General features: G+C 44.3%; 1 protein-coding gene across 1 annotated transcript in view; it reads right to left on the minus strand.

The window, feature by feature from the left end:
* LOC124074932 (thrombospondin type-1 domain-containing protein 7A-like) overlaps positions 1–17,803 on the minus strand; it is an 82,058-nt gene that overhangs the window by 54,201 nt on the left and 10,054 nt on the right. The window contains exons 4-5 of the mRNA XM_046418281.1: positions 16,391–16,572; positions 2,435–2,590 (exon numbers count right to left, since the gene is read on the minus strand). Coding sequence (XP_046274237.1) covers positions 2,435–2,590; positions 16,391–16,572 — 338 coding nt within the window. The remainder of the gene's footprint in view (positions 1–2,434; positions 2,591–16,390; positions 16,573–17,803) is intronic.

The raw sequence follows: 17,803 nt of genomic DNA on the forward strand, positions 1-17,803 counted from the left end.
CAATTAAGTGGTTTAAGAACCACCAGACTGTATCATTATGGTGTGTTCAAAGAAATACTAGATTGCTTGTTTAAAAAGACCAACACAGTGGTGTTCTTTCTCTCAACAACAAAGAGTTTAATGATTTTCATTATTTCATCTCATGAGCAGCTTCTTAGGCAAGAGAGGTTTTGTTTTCCATGCCGAATTTAACTTTCAGTGCCAAAAACAACATTCATTCTTCTAACCCCATTAAACATATATCAAAGCTTCAGTCATCAAAACTGAAATATAAAAATAAATAAATATAAATATATGAATAAGATACAACTTTAAATATGATATCGCTTTAAATGATAACATTAACATTAAATCTTATTATTTATTATCTATTGAGTAATGCCAAATACACAATGTGAAAATCTGTTTTTCTATTATCCTGAAATGACTACAACAACAAGCAAGGATGTCAGACTCCTTTTATGTAAAAACAGGATAAGCTGAGTTTGTATTGCGTTCATGTAAGGGACGTGCATTAACATGCAGTATGCATGTTAATACTTGATAGAAGACTTAATTATTTTAACACTGTGTACATCATAGTGGTCTACAGTTAAAATGATAAGAAATTAATGTAATGTGAATCTAAAGGGCTACATTGATCAGAGAAAATGCTATTTGTAATTGTTCAACCCTAACTGATGCACATAACTGTGTATATAGAAAATCAGAAAGTACAATTAACATTCAGTAAACTAACGTGTTGTAATCACAGCCAAATGATTCCCATGTTCTATGTCAGGAGCATAAAAAAGATTTGCAGCCACGAGATTTCTGGGTAATGAGAGCAAGGGTACACACAATCGAGAGTGTGTGTGTGGGTGCATGTTCACTTTTCATTATGTACAGTAGACGACAGCAAGAGCAAAAGCAGTGAGCGTAGTGAGCAAACGGGTGAGCGTGAGCAGATCCATCATTAAGATGCATGGAGAAGAATTTCCAACTGTCCCTTGCATTTGAGACGCTTCATTAAGACAGAGTCAACAGGCATTAGTCATGGCAGACACCACTGTTCCAGGGATAATTAAGGGCTGAAGCAGTGGCTGTGTCAACCTTGCTGATGGACTAGCACAACCTGCCCCAGCAACCACCATTAAGCAGAGGAGATAATGATGCTTTGGCACTCTCTCTCCAAACTTATGCCCTCCTCCAGTGCTGTCACAAAACCCGAATTTTGACTTTGATATCAATAATATATAATGATTAATACTAATATGATACCACAGAATAATCCAGTAAATACATCCTGAGATATTGCACAGTAACAGTGTCACATACTATAATTAGGCTGTACATGTAAATAGCTGACCTGACCTGTACTCATTTGGGCAATGTAAAGGGTTGGGGCATATAATCGTATTAGAGGGTATAGTTTGTTCAGCATTTGAGAGTCTACTCTGGTTGTATTAACTAAACCAGTGCTTATTTTGTAAACCAGGAGCTTCCACAACACAGAGAGGGTGCTGTTTTGGTGGATCAGGAAGGGAGAGAAAAAACATCCACAGTGCCAGAAGCACACTGAACAATACTCCCCCCTACTAAACTCATATCACAACCCAAGCATTATTTATCTACTAGCTGAGGGGTCAAACTGGGACAAAAGTTGTATTTACAACCACAAAAAGCAACTGAACTGAACTGAGCCATAGCACACAGCACAGCACAGCACAGCACAGCACAGCACAGCACAGCACAGCACAGCACAGCACAGCACAGCACAAACACCCACATGCTAAGTGGGGGGCTTATATGTCACAATATTTAGACAACAAAAAAGCAAGGACATACCAGTTCAGATTGCAGTAACATTAACTCACATGACATGCACAAAATATATGCGTAAGATGTCACTGCATCTGCACTGCAGAAATTAAACCCTGAGCTAAACATAGCACATGCTGCTTTGTGGTACCAAAAGTCATAGAGGAAAGTGGAGCCATCCCTCTGAGAAATCTTCAAGCATCAACAAAAGAACCTCAATCGTGATGTAATTTCGGTATGTGTCATTGTCATCACCGGTTATCAAACCTGTCTTTATGCATTTGTATTTGCATTGTTAGTCCTAAGATAGGCAAAGCAGGTCCTTAATCAAGACAGAGATAAGAGTGATCAATGTTAACAAAGGAAGAGGCTAAAGTAAAAAGGTCCATTGCAGTTTTGAGGAGAGAAGTAGTGCATTTCTTGTTGTTTATGCTGGATCAAAGTGAACCTCTAAGAAAGGTGGAATGATGAAGCCAAGGTTGTGTTCATGCAGAAGGAAATTTCAGTATCCATTTGGTATGAAATCACACTTACTTTTATGATTGTGCCCAGATTCAGGAAAGCATTCCTCTAAGTTTGATGTGCCTGGAGCATTCTGTGACCTACTACTATACTTCTTACAACGAAGTCCTACCTTTTTTGGCTGACTGGTCCTGGCAGTTTTCATAGGTGCAGGGTCCCCAGGCGCTCCATGACGACACCTCACATTCAACAGGACAGCTGATATGGCAGAGCTGGGTGGTGTTTGGAGGGATACCAAGACACAGATCACTGTCCACTGGCCTCAGTGCTGCGGAGACACAGGCAAGATCAATGGCACGCTGTAAAAACGATGTCATGTAATGAACAATCATAAGAGCCAAATGTAAACATAAACATATAAAAAAATGCACATTTGATTTGAAGAACATGTTCCACAGTTCGTGTCATTAACAGCCATGCAAATACTGTTTGATAGAGGAATCACACTTTGGAACAAAACCAGGTTGCTCATTTGCGTCTCTCCAATCATTGGGGTAAAAAAAAGTTGAAGATAAAAAATGATTACATTGAGCAGTTAAAGGATTTTGATTTGAGTGGTTGGACAGATGACAGCTGTTTTGTTAAAAAACCAAAAATTCTTCAAAGTGTTACACTACTGCAAAGATTTTGATGTTTGAATATTCTTCAACTGTTAAAAAAAATGGATATATACATACATATGTACAATGTATTTAAAAAATGTAATCATGCTCTTATCATTATCATATCATCTTATATTATGGTTGTAATGAGAACATTTAATGTTGTTTACGTTTTAGGTAAAACAAACGGTACATGAATTCTTGAATGAAATCCAAGAAAATAAGTAATCAAGTTCTACTTATTGTGGATCCATTAATGTTAGATGTTAGTTATTGCTTTTAAAAAGTTGCAGGTATATAAGAAGGAATACATTTCAATTAGATTCTAACTTTTTGTAGAATGTGCCATATACTGTATGTTGTGCAGAGACAGTACTTCAGCTCCATTCTTCAAACTTTTGTGAATTCTGTATAGTTAAACAGAGCAATCTACAGACATGAAAATATTAAAAAAAAAAAAAAAAAAACAAAGAAAAAGAAAAAAGACAGACGTTGGTCTCTGAGCTCTCCAAAAACCCGTCTTCAGAATCTCATATCCACAGAAACAAATCTTTTCAGCTAAAAATCAAAGCCAAAGAAATGCAAGCCCTCTACTCTTTCATTCACAGCACCCCAAACAAACCCCTCATAATGTTCCAAAACCAAGAAACAACAAAGCTTGTTTTATTTTCCCAGCACAGCGGGCCAGTCTTCCATTTGGCCTGATTCTCGGTGGACCTCGGCTCCAAACAGCTGTAGGTGACTCTCTGCAAGGTCGTCAGGCTGATGAATCATTCTTGCTATGCTACAGCAGGAGTGAGCCTCATTCACATGCAAATTGCCTCCGCTCGGCCAAAGGTGCGTCCTTTAATAGCGTCGCTTAAGTGTGTGTATATGTTGGCTTGCCCTTGAGTGCCCGTGTAACACAGAAACAGGGAATAATGTCGAATGATGTGAGGTGATTAGCTGCTATTGCATCTACATCAATATCAAATGTAGTTTGATATGGTTTTTTTCTTTCTTCACACTTGCTAAACACATGTATCTGTGTAGTAAACAACAAAAACCTGAATTAACTGAATTAATGGAACTGATGGATCGGGACATCTGCTTAAGAAACTGGTAGCACCCGGGTACAGGAGTGTGGCAGGGCATGATTCACACTTAATGTTACCATCGTATTGCCAACTAATGGTCAATTTCACAAAATACAACACTATTCATTAATCAAATTTATGACACATGATATAAATCAACTTATTTTCACAAATAAGAGCCAACTACAGCATTATTAGCATTACAGCCATTTTTTGATATTAAAAACGATTAACTATTGCATTTAGACTTTTGGAGTTTTGCATAGGAACTAACTGAAATTGGTTTGGGACTAAAAGTAAAGAGACTGTGGTGTAAAGAACTTTTGAAGCAGTCTGCAAAAATATACAAAATCCTCAAGAAATTAATCTGAAAGCCATCTACCTCTGGCTGCAAACCTGTAGTGTCACATGTTCTCATGCTGCCATTATGAACCTTCAGAAGAACATTATTATTTTTCCACTTTCCGCATGCCGCCTTCCATTTCATGAACCATTTCTGTCATGCCCCACTGTGACTGGCAGGGCTGTGTAGAAGCTATAAGGACTGTAATGTAACTGCCTGAGAAGACAGTGATTAATTACCACACTCCTCTGAATATTCCACTTCCAATATCCCTACCCTTCTGTGCTTCTACACGTGCAGTGTGTTTCACCAAAGTCATTAATGTACATTTAATACCCCAGGCACTAGGAACATCTGCACAAAATTTCCTCCAATAGTTTTAAAGATAATTCAGTCTGGACTGACCAACCAGCAAAGCATCCCTACAACCACACAACTAACATGGCTTAAATTTTGGACAGGGTAATCAAATCCACCTAGGGATGCCAGTCACATAAGGATTTATGGGAATGAATTCCCAAATTGTCGGTACCAGCTGTGAAAAAGCCATATCATTCTAGCAAGTTAAAGCTTTCAGTTGGGAGGCACTGAACAGATGATTAGCAAATATTCCACTGTGCTAACAGGTGCTGAATTATCATCCAAATGACCTGTTGATGACTTCCACTCCAAAATATCCATGTTTTGTCACACTAATGGAGCAGTCAGACATCCCTTTTCATTCACATGGTTCATTATGAGCTTTTGGAAGACAGGTCTTGTCCAGTCTGAGCAGCTCTGCATAACCATAACCAAGGCTGATTAATGGACATCTCCACACAGACTGACCTTGCTCAGGTACCTCTGTGCCAGATGGTCTAGTCTTCTTTGTGCTGCGCTTCACGCCACCAAATTAGGAACCTCAGAGGCCAAAGCTCTGTGCTGCTACGTGCCAACTGCCATCAATAACCTGACTCCCGGTTCATTTCCTGCTGAGGATTCATGGCTTCACAGTGGCACAGCTGTTATACAGCATGTCACATGTTTACTCCCTAACGGGGTTTCGTATTCACCGGATCAAGTGAAGGAAAAACAGCTGATACAACTTATAGCAAGAGCATCTTTAATTCTCATGTTGTCTTAAGGAAAATATGATCAACTGGCTGTGAAATATGTGCCACCAGAATTAAAGGCTGCTTATGATAATCCAAAAACACTCCATTTGAGTATGCAGTATGTAGTGAACAGTGATGTTGTCAGCAGTAATCTTTGCAAGGGTGTAGCAGAATTTCAGGATTGAGCAAACCCTTCACTTTCCAACTGTGAGTATGTCAAATCAAGAGCAGGCAGTGATCTGGGATGGCAGTAGCTCACAGTAATCGGACTGGCAATGATGTGTGTTCGTAGATATTACTGCCGGACTAGCCTGTCTGAGTCACTCGGGGATTGGCCGATCATCCTTGGAAGCAAATGATAAGATTACATCAGCTTAATTGGGCTACATATTTCCTCCACACAACTGCTTGGCTCATCACAATGAAATCATCCACTCCATGGTGTGACACAAGAAGCAGGAAATGAACCAGTTACTGTGGTCCTGATAAGAGCAGTCACATATGAAAAATGCATTCATAAACAGAGTGTCGAAATCAGCGTTGAAGGTAACTTAAGATATCTGCTGACTCTGAAGACACTGTCTAATGACTCTGCCGAAGTGATTGGCAAAACCATCCAACTATTCTTGTGAAAAGCTTCATACTTCTTCATAGGGTAGACTTCATAGGGTAAATTTCTCAACATACTCAGTCTCTTGGTTACCAGTATTTTTATTATCATTAATTTACATGTTTTGTTTTGTTTTTTCTTGCTACTCTTTCATTATTCTAATTGGCTTCCAACTGACAGACACAGCCAGTTAAGTTACATGGAGCACCTTGTTTTAGATAACTAAAAGGTATGTAGCTTGGAGAGGTCAAGGTAATCAGGTTGAGGTATTGTTGTTTTTGTGGAACATTTCATCAAATAAAAACACAAGTAGACTTTACTGGAACAGAAATTAGTATCAGCTTGTAAAATGAAATTCAAAGGTAGCTTCAAAATATAGGGGGCAACATTTCACTACTGTATGCTGTATTTGTCTTTGGCTGTAACTATAGCTACCTTTAGCTCAGTTAGCAGAGGAGCTAGTGGCCTGTGAGGGACCAGAGTGGTCTCCCCGAATAACGGGATCTCGGCAAGACCGGATTCAGGTGGAAGAGGTTGAAAACAGGAGGCAGCAAAGCGTCAGGTGCCAGGAAAAATCCTTTTAATCTCCCAGAACACAAGGTTTTCACAGGCAGACAAAATGCAGGAACTGAACACCGATAACCAACTCTCACAACAGCACATACTAGTTCTCCCAAGGAACCACAAGTGCAAAATGAGGCTCCTTTAAATAGGGCTGCTTGTAGAGCCCAAATGGTCCAAACCATTATTGAGGGGATTACCAATAAACATAATGGTCCATACAATACTATAATCATAATAAATGGATACAAACAAATAAATAATGCACAAGTTAATTTACCCACACACCAAATATGTACACACCACACAATAATTTTATACAAACACCACATAGCCAATACCATAGAAAAATAAAAACCCCCTGAGTGCAATGGGCCGTGCCCCCTTGCCCTGGGCCCAATAAAGTCCGCCCCTGCAGCGGCGCGCGCTTCCGCAGAGGAGCAGTGGAGTCGGACCGGGAGTGCATGTGACTGTGTGAATGTTATGGCAAACCAGAGTCTTTACAAACTGAACTGAAGAGGTGGACGAGTAGTGGGTACCTCACCACACGCCTGGATGCTAAACCGGGGAGAAAACTGACACGGGTGAGTTGTGGTTGTGGAAGGTGAGCGACGCAGCGGGCTGAACTTTCAGCGCCGAAGCGTCCATGGCGTACGCCACGCCAAACATGTCACCAAGCATTTGCATATACATAAACTGACGATAGAGTCCATTTCTCCGTGTGCTTGGGAGTGTGTGTGTGTGTGTGTGCGTGTGCGCACACACGCGTCAGCGCGTATATGCGCTACAAAGTCCGAAACGTCTTTTTAATTTTAAGTGTTCGACGCTGCCTCACAGGCCATCAAAACGCGTCCCTCGTGGGAGACCGTGAGAAGGAGGGTGCTCACCTTCTCACATTTCCCTACCCCTCTGGAGTCTCGCCAACTGGGTGGCGAGACAAGAAGTCTGCCACGGTATTCTCCTTTCCCGCCCGGTACCGCACCGTAAAACGATACGGCTGCAATGCCAAGAACCAGCGGGTGATACGAGCATTGGAGTCCTTCATGCGGCCCAACCACTGCAAGGCGCGGTGGTCAGTCTCCAAAGAAAAGTCTCTACCTAGGAGGTAATATTTTAAAGTGTCCAGAGCCCACTTCACAGCCAAACACTCAAGCTCAACGGTTGCATACCTGGTCTCGCGAGGAAACAGTTTGCGACTGATGTATGCCACAGGCTTCTTTTTGTCACCCTCTCCTTGGAGCAGCACTGCCCCAAGACCAACACCGGAGGCATCAGTCTGGACAGTGAAATGTTGTCCAAAATCAGGACTCTGGAGCACTGGGTCCCTGCAGAGCGCCTCTTTCAGGTCCAGGAACGCCTGCTCTTGCTTCTCCCCCCACTGGACCTTGGAGGATCCCGACTTCCGGGTCAAGTCCGACAATGCTGCCGCTCGCCGTGCAAAGTCCGGTACAAACCGGCGGTACCACCCCACTAGGCCCAGGAATGACCGGACATCCTTCTTGGTCTGGGGCCGTGGGCAGTCCAGTACCGCCTGAACCTTCTCTTCCTGCGGCCGAATCACCCCTCGGCCCAGAACATGGCCGAGGTACCGCACCTCCTCCTTCGCCAGGGCACACTTCTGCGGGTTGATGGTCAAGCCCGCCTTCTGGATGCGCTGAAACACCTCACCTAGATGACAGAGGTGGTCCTCCCAGGTTGCACTGTACACCACAATGTCATCTAGGTAGGCTGCGGCAAAAGAGTCGGTACCAGCCAACACAATGTCCATCAGTCTCTGAAAAGTGGCCGGTGCCCCCTGCAGACCAAAGGGCATTACCTGGAACTGAAACAGCCCCTGAGGGGTACGAAAGGCTGTGTAGGGCCTGGCCTCCTTAGTCAGGGGTACTTGCCAGTACCCTTTGCACAAGTCCAAGGTGGTGATAAATGATGCTTTGCCCAGGCGCTCAATCAAGTCTTCTAGCCTTGGCATAGGGTATGCATCAAAGTGGGACTGTGCGTTCACTCGACGAAAGTCAATACAAAAGCGCATGGTGCCATCCTTCTTAGGCACCAGCACCACTGGGTTGCTCCACTCACTAGACGATTTCTCAATCACCCCCAAGGCCAGCATCTCCTCCACCTCCGCCTTGAGGCATGGCAGGAGACGCTCAGGGACCCGGTACATCCGCTGCCGCACCGGAGTTGTTTCCTTCAGAGGGATGGAATGCTCGACCACTGTCGTGAAGCCTGGTCTCTCCTGGAAGAGACCTGCAGGGATGACCGCTTCCATCCCTCTCTGCTGCTGAGGAGTCAGGTGCGACAGGTCTAGGGTGGTTGACTGCTGGCTGATGGGGAAGAACTGCTCAGGACTCTCCTCCCCCTCTGCCACTGCCAGCATACTGAGTTGCACCTCCGGTTGCCTCTCATGCCACTCCTTCAGGAGATTGATATGAAAGGTTTGCCTGGGTTTTCTCTTCCCAGGAAGGTCAATCTCATAGGTGGCTGGACCCATCTTCCGCACCACCTTGTACGGCCCCTGCCACCTGGCAAGCAGCTTGTTCTCAGTGGTGGGCAGAAGAAGCAGAACCTTCTGCCCTGGTTGGAGACTCCTCTGCCTGGCTGCCTTGTCGTACCAGGACTTCTGGTGAGTCTGGGCCTGCCCCAGGTTCGCTCGTACCAGCTCTGCCATCTCCTCCATCTTGTCTCTCATCTTCAGCACATGAGCCAAGATGCTGTGAGTCTTGGGAGACCTGGGTCCCTCCCAGGCTTCTCTCAGAATGTCCAAGGGACCACGAACCTGTCGGCCATAAAGCAGCTCAAAGGGTGAAAAACCCGTGGAGGCCTGAGGGACCTCACGGTAGGCAAAAAGTAAGAAGGGCAGCCAGTGGTCCCAGTCTTTCCCATTGGCTGCCACAAACTTCCTCAACATGCTTTTAAGCGTCTGGTTGTAACGCTCTACCAGGCCATCGGACTGAGGGTGGTATGGAGTGGTTCTTATGCCCTTAATACCCAGCAAACTATAAACCTGTTTCATTGTTTTTGAAAGGAAAGCTGTGCCCTGGTCAGTAAGGACTTCCTGTGGGATGCCCACCCTGGAAAAGAGTTGCAACAATGCCTGTGCTATGGGGCGAGCTGTTACCTTGCGCAGAGGGAAGGCCTCTGGGTAACGTGTAGCATAGTCACAGACTACCAGAATGTACCGGTAGCCTGTCTGTGTTCTCTCCAGGGGACCTACAATGTCCATAGCAATACGGGTAAACGGCACCTCGATGACAGGAAGTGGTTGAAGGGGATAAGGGCTAGTCTTTCTACGACTGGTCAGCTGGCATTCCGGACAGGTCTTACAATAATTTAAGACGTCACTGTAGAGCCCTGGCCAATAGAACCTGGCTGCAATTCTCTCATGGCTCTTGGTGTTGCTCAGATGACCTGCCCACGGGATTTTGTGACCCATAGCCAGCACCTGTTCCCGGAGCTGTTTGGGCACCACTAGCTGCTCAGTCCTGCCTTCCCCTGGCTGGTGATATAATCTTCCGTCTTTCAAAATATATCTCTCCCCAGACAAAGCAGAAGGGACTTCTGTCTGGACATCATCGATGTGGGTGACCTTCTCGAAAGCTTTCTGCAGAGTGGGATCCTCTCTCTGCAGCTGCTCAAAATTATCTTCTACCTTCACCCACTCATCATCTGGCTGGTTAACCGGTAGCTCCTCAGATCTCTGCAATGTCCCCACTAACCTATCCTGTCTGCGCTGCCTGCGGGTCTTCCTGCATTTCACTCTGGCAGGAGGAGTGATGTCCTCCTCGGCAAATGGCAGCTCTGACAGGCTAGTGGACTCAGGCTCATCAGCAGGCTCTTCAGGACCATGTGCCCGGCTCCGGGCCCTCGTCACTACCATGCTGATGGGTCGGCTTGTTTGCACTAGCTCAAGCAGGACAGGGAGGTCTTGGCCGATGACCACAGAATGGCTCAGTCTCTCAACCACCCCCACCGTCATTTGGTAAGTCTGGCCTCTGACCTCCAGGTAGATTTCAGCTACCGGGTACTCATGCTCATCCCCATTTACACAAGAGACTCTCAGTTTTCCCTCCGGCAAATAGTCTCTCTTTTCCACTACGCGGGGCTGCACTAATGTCTGAGTGCTTGCAGTGTCCAACAGGGCAATAGCCCTCTTCCCATTAACTACAACTGGTTCAGTCTGAAGCCTCCCCACCAACCCTGTGTCACCCTCTTCCCGTCTCGGGACACAGCAATGGCTGGAGTGCTTGGGCTTCCTGTTCGGACATTCAGGCTTAATGTGGCCCTCTTGATGGCAGTGATAGCAAACTACCGTTGCAGTAGGTTTTTGTTCACGGGCATCTCTGGACCTAACTGTGGGCAACGAACTTCGAACAGGCGGTCTACTGGGCTCACTAATCTTTGAACCACTCCCATGACCAAACCCCTCAGACCTACCTCGAGCTGCTGGTCTTGGTGGTGGCTCCATCCGGAAGGTCTTGTGGCCCCGCCGAGCTGCCATGAAGTTCTCCACCAGCTCTGCTGCCCCCTGACCATCCGGCGGATTGTGCTCCTTCACCCATACTCTGATGTCGGGGTTCAGGGTTCGCAGGAACTGCTCCAAGACAAGGGTTTCCATCACCTCGTCAATCGTCTTCGTTGTCGGCCGAATCCACTTGTTGATGAGATCCTTGAGGCGGGTGTACAGCTCCCGAGGCGTTTCTCCCGGCCTGACGTCTGGTTCACGGAACCTCCTCCGGTACACCTCCTCGTTGATCTCATATTTGTTTAGGATGGCCTCCTTCACACGATCATAGTTCATAGCATGGTTTATGTCCATTGCCACATACGCACTACGTGCCTTGCCAGAGAGGTAGGGCACCAGGATCACCGCCCAGTCCTCTCTTGGCCAGCGGTAAGCCATAGCTAGCCGCTCAAATGTGGTCAGGTATTGTTCGATGTCATCCCCCTCCTCAAATCTGGGGATCGCCGCACTGGACCAGGCCCTTGGTGCAGGAGCTGGTCCTGCTGCTGCTGGAGATACTGGTGCTGCTGGAGCTACTGCTGGTACGTCACCCAGTGGGGAATGGAGACCCCCTGGCTGATGCATAGGTGGTGCTGGAGGTGGACGTCTACGGTCAGCATCAACATCTTCCCTGAGTTGATTCAGCTGGAGCTGGACACCCCTCCATCTCTGTTCCTGCTTCGATGCCTCCCTCTCCTGGGCTCGAAGGTTCCTGACCAGGAGCTGATGCAGGGTGGCTAGGTCACACTCACTGGGCTGTTCTCCGCCCGACGCCTGGGCCCCGACCTCACCGTCTGTCTGCACCTCTTCTTCCTCCTCTGTGTCCACTGGGGTCTGGATGGGGAAATCCATGCTCACCCCAGTTCGGCTGTCTTGCGCCCCACGGCCTCGCTTCCCTGCTCGACCTCTCATTCCAACTCTTTTTTCCAGCTTCTCCGATGGCCACAGATCCCACCGCTGCCACCAAATGTGAGGGACCAGAGTGGTCTCCCCGAATAACGGGATCTCGGCAAGACCGGATTCAGGTGGAAGAGGTTGAAAACAGGAGGCAGCAAAGCGTCAGATGCCAGGAAAAATCCTTTTAATCTCCCAGAACACAAGGTTTTCACAGGCAGACAAAATGCAGGAACTGAACACCGATAACCAACTCTCACAACAGCACATACTAGTTCTCCCAAGGAACCACAAGTGCAAAATGAGGCTCCTTTAAATAGGGCTGCTTGTAGAGCCCAAATGGTCCAAACCATTATTGAGGGGATTACCAATAAACATAATGGTCCATACAATACTATAATCATAATAAATGGATACAAACAAATAAATAATGCACAAGTTAATTTACCCACACACCAAATATGTACACACCACACAATAATTTTATACAAACACCACATAGCCAATACCATAGAAAAATAAAAACCCCCTGAGTGCAATGGGCCGTGCCCCCTTGCCCTGGGCCCAATAAAGTCCGCCCCTGCAGCGGCGCGCGCTTCCGCAGAGGAGCAGTGGAGTCGGACCGGGAGTGCAGGTGACTGTGTGAATGTTATGGCAAACCAGAGTCTTTACAAACTGAACTGAAGAGGTGGACGAGTAGTGGGTACCTCACCACACGCCTGGATGCTAAACCGGGGAGAAAACTGACACGGGTGAGTTGTGGTTGTGGAAGGTGAGCGACGCAGCGGGCTGAACTTTCAGCGCCGAAGCGTCCATGGCGTACGCCACGCCAAACATGTCACCAAGCATTTGCATATACATAAACTGACGATAGAGTCCATTTCTCCGTGTGCTTGGGAGTGTGTGTGTGTGTGTGTGCGTGTGCGCACACACGCGTCAGCGCGTATATGCGCTACAAAGTCCGAAACGTCTTTTTAATTTTAAGTGTTCGACGCTGCCTCACAGGCCATCAAAACGCGTCCCTCGTGGGAGACCGTGAGAAGGAGGGTGCTCACCTTCTCACATGGCCCCAGAACTGACTGACTGATTAGACAAAATGCTAAGAGAGTTTGTGAAACTCACCACTCCCAGCTGAAACTAAGGGAGGCTATCACAACATAATATTATGAGACAGGACACTTCAGGATATATCTCTGCAACACAATACATAGAGATCTTTCACATAATGTCAACACTGTTGTATCTTCATGGCCCTGCGATTGACTGGCGACCAGTCCAGGGTGAACCCCGCCTCTCGCCCGTAGTCAGCTGGGATAGGCTCCAGCTCCCCCGCGACCCTGACGGATAAGCAGTATAGAAAATGGATGGATGTTGTATCTTCATATTTTGTTGACAATGTTCATTAAAATTCTGGCCATATTTCACAAATTGGTGGATGATAAAGCACTGTTATTAAACTTAAAAGCATCGTTCCGTTCCAAGAGTTAGCACTGAATATAATTTTGAATTGCATTATGATGGTTGAGGCATTGGAGGCTTTTTCATTAGAGTTTTTTTTTTTCATTGACACAGATTGATGTAAAAATATGAAGAGGATCTAAATTTCACATTTTAGCCCTCAACTGACAAAACTTGAACTGAACTTTCTTCTTCTCTTTAAAGACTCATTGATGCAAAGTCCAAGTTTAACTGCTGACTGATATGCTACTATGAAAAGTTTACGAGACAGTGACTGCTGACCAGATCCTTCATCAGCTGACATTATGCAAACACAAACCCAGGTGATTTGGAAATCCCCATTTCCAAATCAACCTCCACTGTAAGACTGCTGTGAATGAAATCAAATGAAGCCAGCACAGATACAGCTATACATATTAAAACAGTCATGAGAAAGTCTGTACGACTAAGATAAATGCTTTCATTTACATCATGGTGTGTTAGGGTTAGGGCTAAAATTATAGACATTCCGGCACAAAACCTGATTGAGCACAAGGACAGGTGCAGGGTGAAAAAAAGAAGAAGAATACAGACTGCAGCTGAGTTGGCAGAGCTTCTCCTCGTTTATCACATCCATTCCACTCTTCTCTCTTTTCACTTTTCTCTTTCTTCCACCATCTTTTGTTAGTGATGCCTTGAAGAAAAATCTTGTCACTTTTCACCTGTTATAATACCTCCATTAATGTCTGCCTGCTTCCACCCAAAAACACTTTCCATAACAATTACTGTGTTTAACATGCACGGTTGGTTGGCTGCAGGTGCAGCTACTATTTCCTATCTCATCCGGATAATACACGGAAAGGGAAACTGTGGAAAGTGTGAGACTCCCCCCCGTTAACAAAATGTGGAATCCTGTGGCTGGCTGTGAGCATCTGATCTGAATAATTTCTAGCAGCAGATGCCAGTTCAGTCTCCCCAGCCAGATGGACTGAGACTTATTGTGTCAGTGCTGGATAAGCATGGGCATGCTACCAGGCCACTTCCAGCCTCTGTGTGCTCAGTAATGCCACCAGTTCACGTGAAAGCTCACATTTCATCTGCTATCCTTTCTTTGTGGCTTTTGCACACACATTAACATATTCATATAGCTTCATCTCAGATTCGATGGGAGGGCAGAAGCACTTTAATTCCCCTCTCTGGTTTACACATGGCTGGTAAAGCACAGGAGGATATCAGTGACTCTGCACAGAGCTGGAACAGATGTCGTGACTTTGGTGTGTGTGTAAAATGCAAGCCTGAGCAGATGATTCAAAAATCCATAAACAACTTTTTTTCTTTTTTTTTGCCACTCGGCTCTCACATGTGTGTTTTGAACCTGTTTGTGAATCTGCCTGTGTCAAAAGATGAGCTATTAAAAGTGCCATCATCTTCTCTGCAAACCCTCTTTGCTCTCTGTCACCAAGACATCTACTCTTAACTCTAAACTGTAACGTATAATCACATTTGTCTGATTGTTTGATCCTAACCTTGATCCACTCCTTGAACATGGGCATCTGTTAAGGTATACTTTAAAAAGAAGTTATCACTAATTGCTTCATTAAAGGTTATGAATCATATACTAACACTTTATACATCTGTGATAAGCCATTTGTCGGAACTACTTTTTTGAAAAAAGTCCCACTGGATTTTTGAGACTTAGTAAATCATTAATGGTCACAAGTTTCTCACCTCTAATAACTGCAAATAATGCAATAACACAAGTGTAACGTTAAAAGGTAGTTAATACATTTTTCACAACATTGCAAAGCACAGTTTACGGCAGTTTCTTCTTTGCTAACAAACTATAATGCATTTATTAATATAATTTATTAACATTTAGAAAGCCATTAGTTACAACTGATAAACCCCTTACACAGGTTAGCTTATTAAAAATTGATACCAAGGAAACTGATGGGGTAATCATACAACATCCCACAGCCAATCAGCCAATTCAGAAGGTCAGCCTGGGGTGGCACTGGCCATCCCTGAAATTTAGTCATTCCGAGTGCCACCCTAATATCCATAACTATGACTGCCATCTGCCCAGGAAGAAGCTGGGCTGTTGATGAGTATTTTCGGACATACGGTACATTGTTTTATTTTGAGGGATGCCCTTTTTGAGATGAACTTTTTTTTTTCTCAGGACTTACAGAATAAAGTACAGAAACTTTATATGTATTTTTAGACCTCACTTTTTTGTGTTGTGATTGGTAGGACTTTTACAATATATGCATTTATTCTGTTTTTTTTTTTAAATGCATCTGTTGTAAGTCACTTTGTATTGTATAAGTGTAAGAAAATGAGACACTAAAGAAATAGTAAATTAATATTCTGACTTATGAGAGCATTTGGACCATCCTAGTGGAAAAAAAAAAAGAAAAAAAAAGTCTAGAAACGCCACTGGCCACAGTTCCCTTTATTATGTTCTTGTATTCCCATAAGAACTAATAGTGTGCCTGTGTGTTTGCTAATGTACAGCATAGTGACCGGAATATCTTCAGACACAGCAGTGTTTGTGTGGTAGTCAATCCTTGTGGCCTAGTGACCTAGGAAAATACACCCAGATGGCGATGATTCAGATCCAAAGCCACACCATTTGGGGATTTTTTTTTTTACTGGCAAAATACATGTAGAACAGAAGTTCCATAGTGTTACATTAATGTGCTATGTAGATATTTCTGCAGTCTGAAGGATGGATGAAGTTTTCATGAAGTCACCAAACTGGGAAGAGCAAATTAAATTGTATTGGATAACTCTGGGTTTAATCAAATGAGCAAAAGGCATGGAGTGACTTAATTTTAGTCATACCCTGCAAGAGGTATATTGTAACACTCCAATAAATGATGAATAAGGTAAAACATAGCAACAGAACAGTAGAGATGTTAGAAGAAAAGTATGCTGGGAGAGTTACCTTCTTTACTTCTGAGTGAGCCCAGGTTGGGTGGTGTATCACTGCTGGTCTGGACACAGTAGACCTCTCGGGTCTGAATCCCGCCCCCACACAACCCTGTCTGGTTTCCACGCCGACGGTCCTGTTGGCTCAGCAGCACATCCACCCTGCACTCTGTCCACTCTGTAGTCTTCCAGCTATAACTAAAGACAGAGATGGACATAAGAACAATTAGTCTGATACACTCTGTCTTTTCTTAAGCAAAATAATTATATTTTCTTGAGTGAAATAACTGTAAACGTATAACAGAGTTAATCAATACAAGAAATTATCTTTCAGATGTCGTGGATCACTTTCAGCTTTCAAGAAAAATAGATGCAGTAGAAGGAGACCTATTGCTCTGTGTCGCTGAGTTTCAGCCAAGCTGCTGCTCCGGTCATTTGGTCTGGTCCAAATACAAGTATGAAAGTTGCTGGATATTAAATTCACATTTTCTGTGACAGTTAAGTTTAGCAGTGGTTACATCTGAAAAATTAAGCACATGTCTGGAGACAAACTACGTGCTTGTGTATGCATTTGAATAGCATGTGTATTTGGATTTGCCACCACAAAAAATTAATTTTAGATTTTTTCTCAGCTTATTAGGGTTTTCAACTTATTAGAATCACATCACAATCACAGTAAACCTTTCTGACAATATAATCAGCCATTCAAAAACAACTGAATTTATTGTTGTGTTCACTGATAAACTGTTGTTCATACTGATGGATGAATTAAACTAGAAACATAACAAATGTGTATATTATGTACCCTACCTGTTTTCTATATTGACTATTGATTATAAAGTACTATATCTGTGTAATATTTTATTGCAGTCATAACCAATGTAACTATGAAACAGACTGGAAAAGCAGATGGCAACATATTTTTATCATTGTTGTTGTTTCTGTCTTACCTTACATTGTACATGACTTTTGTACTGGTACCTGAGTGATGCCAGCTTGGCAGGCATCTCTTTGCATTTTTAGAAAGATGTTTCATGTTATTGACTTTAAATCTCTGTTTACAATACACCTCAGGGTCTGCAATTTAACCACTGAGAGCTCTCTAAGACTCGATTTCTTAAACCGAAAGGAGGTTGTTAATTGTAGCCACCATTCATAGATGGGATTGTGTGGTTGGTGAATTGTGGTTCGTAAACCCTTCCTCCATCTCTGCTGATAATGGAACTCATTTGAGGTCGCCAATGAAAGACTCCATATTCATGAGGAGGGTCCCTCTGTCTCTTTCTCAGTTGCCTCTGCAATGCTTTGGGACAATGAGACCCCTGGGAAAACACTGCATCTTGGGGTTTTAAGTTGTCCAGATGGGGACACTCAAACAGAACAGTTCTTTAGTACAATGGACAGAGCTGCTGCTGCTGTCTGTCCAGCA

Source organism: Scatophagus argus, chromosome 17 (genome assembly GCF_020382885.2).
Source record: "Scatophagus argus isolate fScaArg1 chromosome 17, fScaArg1.pri, whole genome shotgun sequence".
Classification (NCBI taxonomy): Eukaryota; Metazoa; Chordata; class Actinopteri; family Scatophagidae; genus Scatophagus; species Scatophagus argus.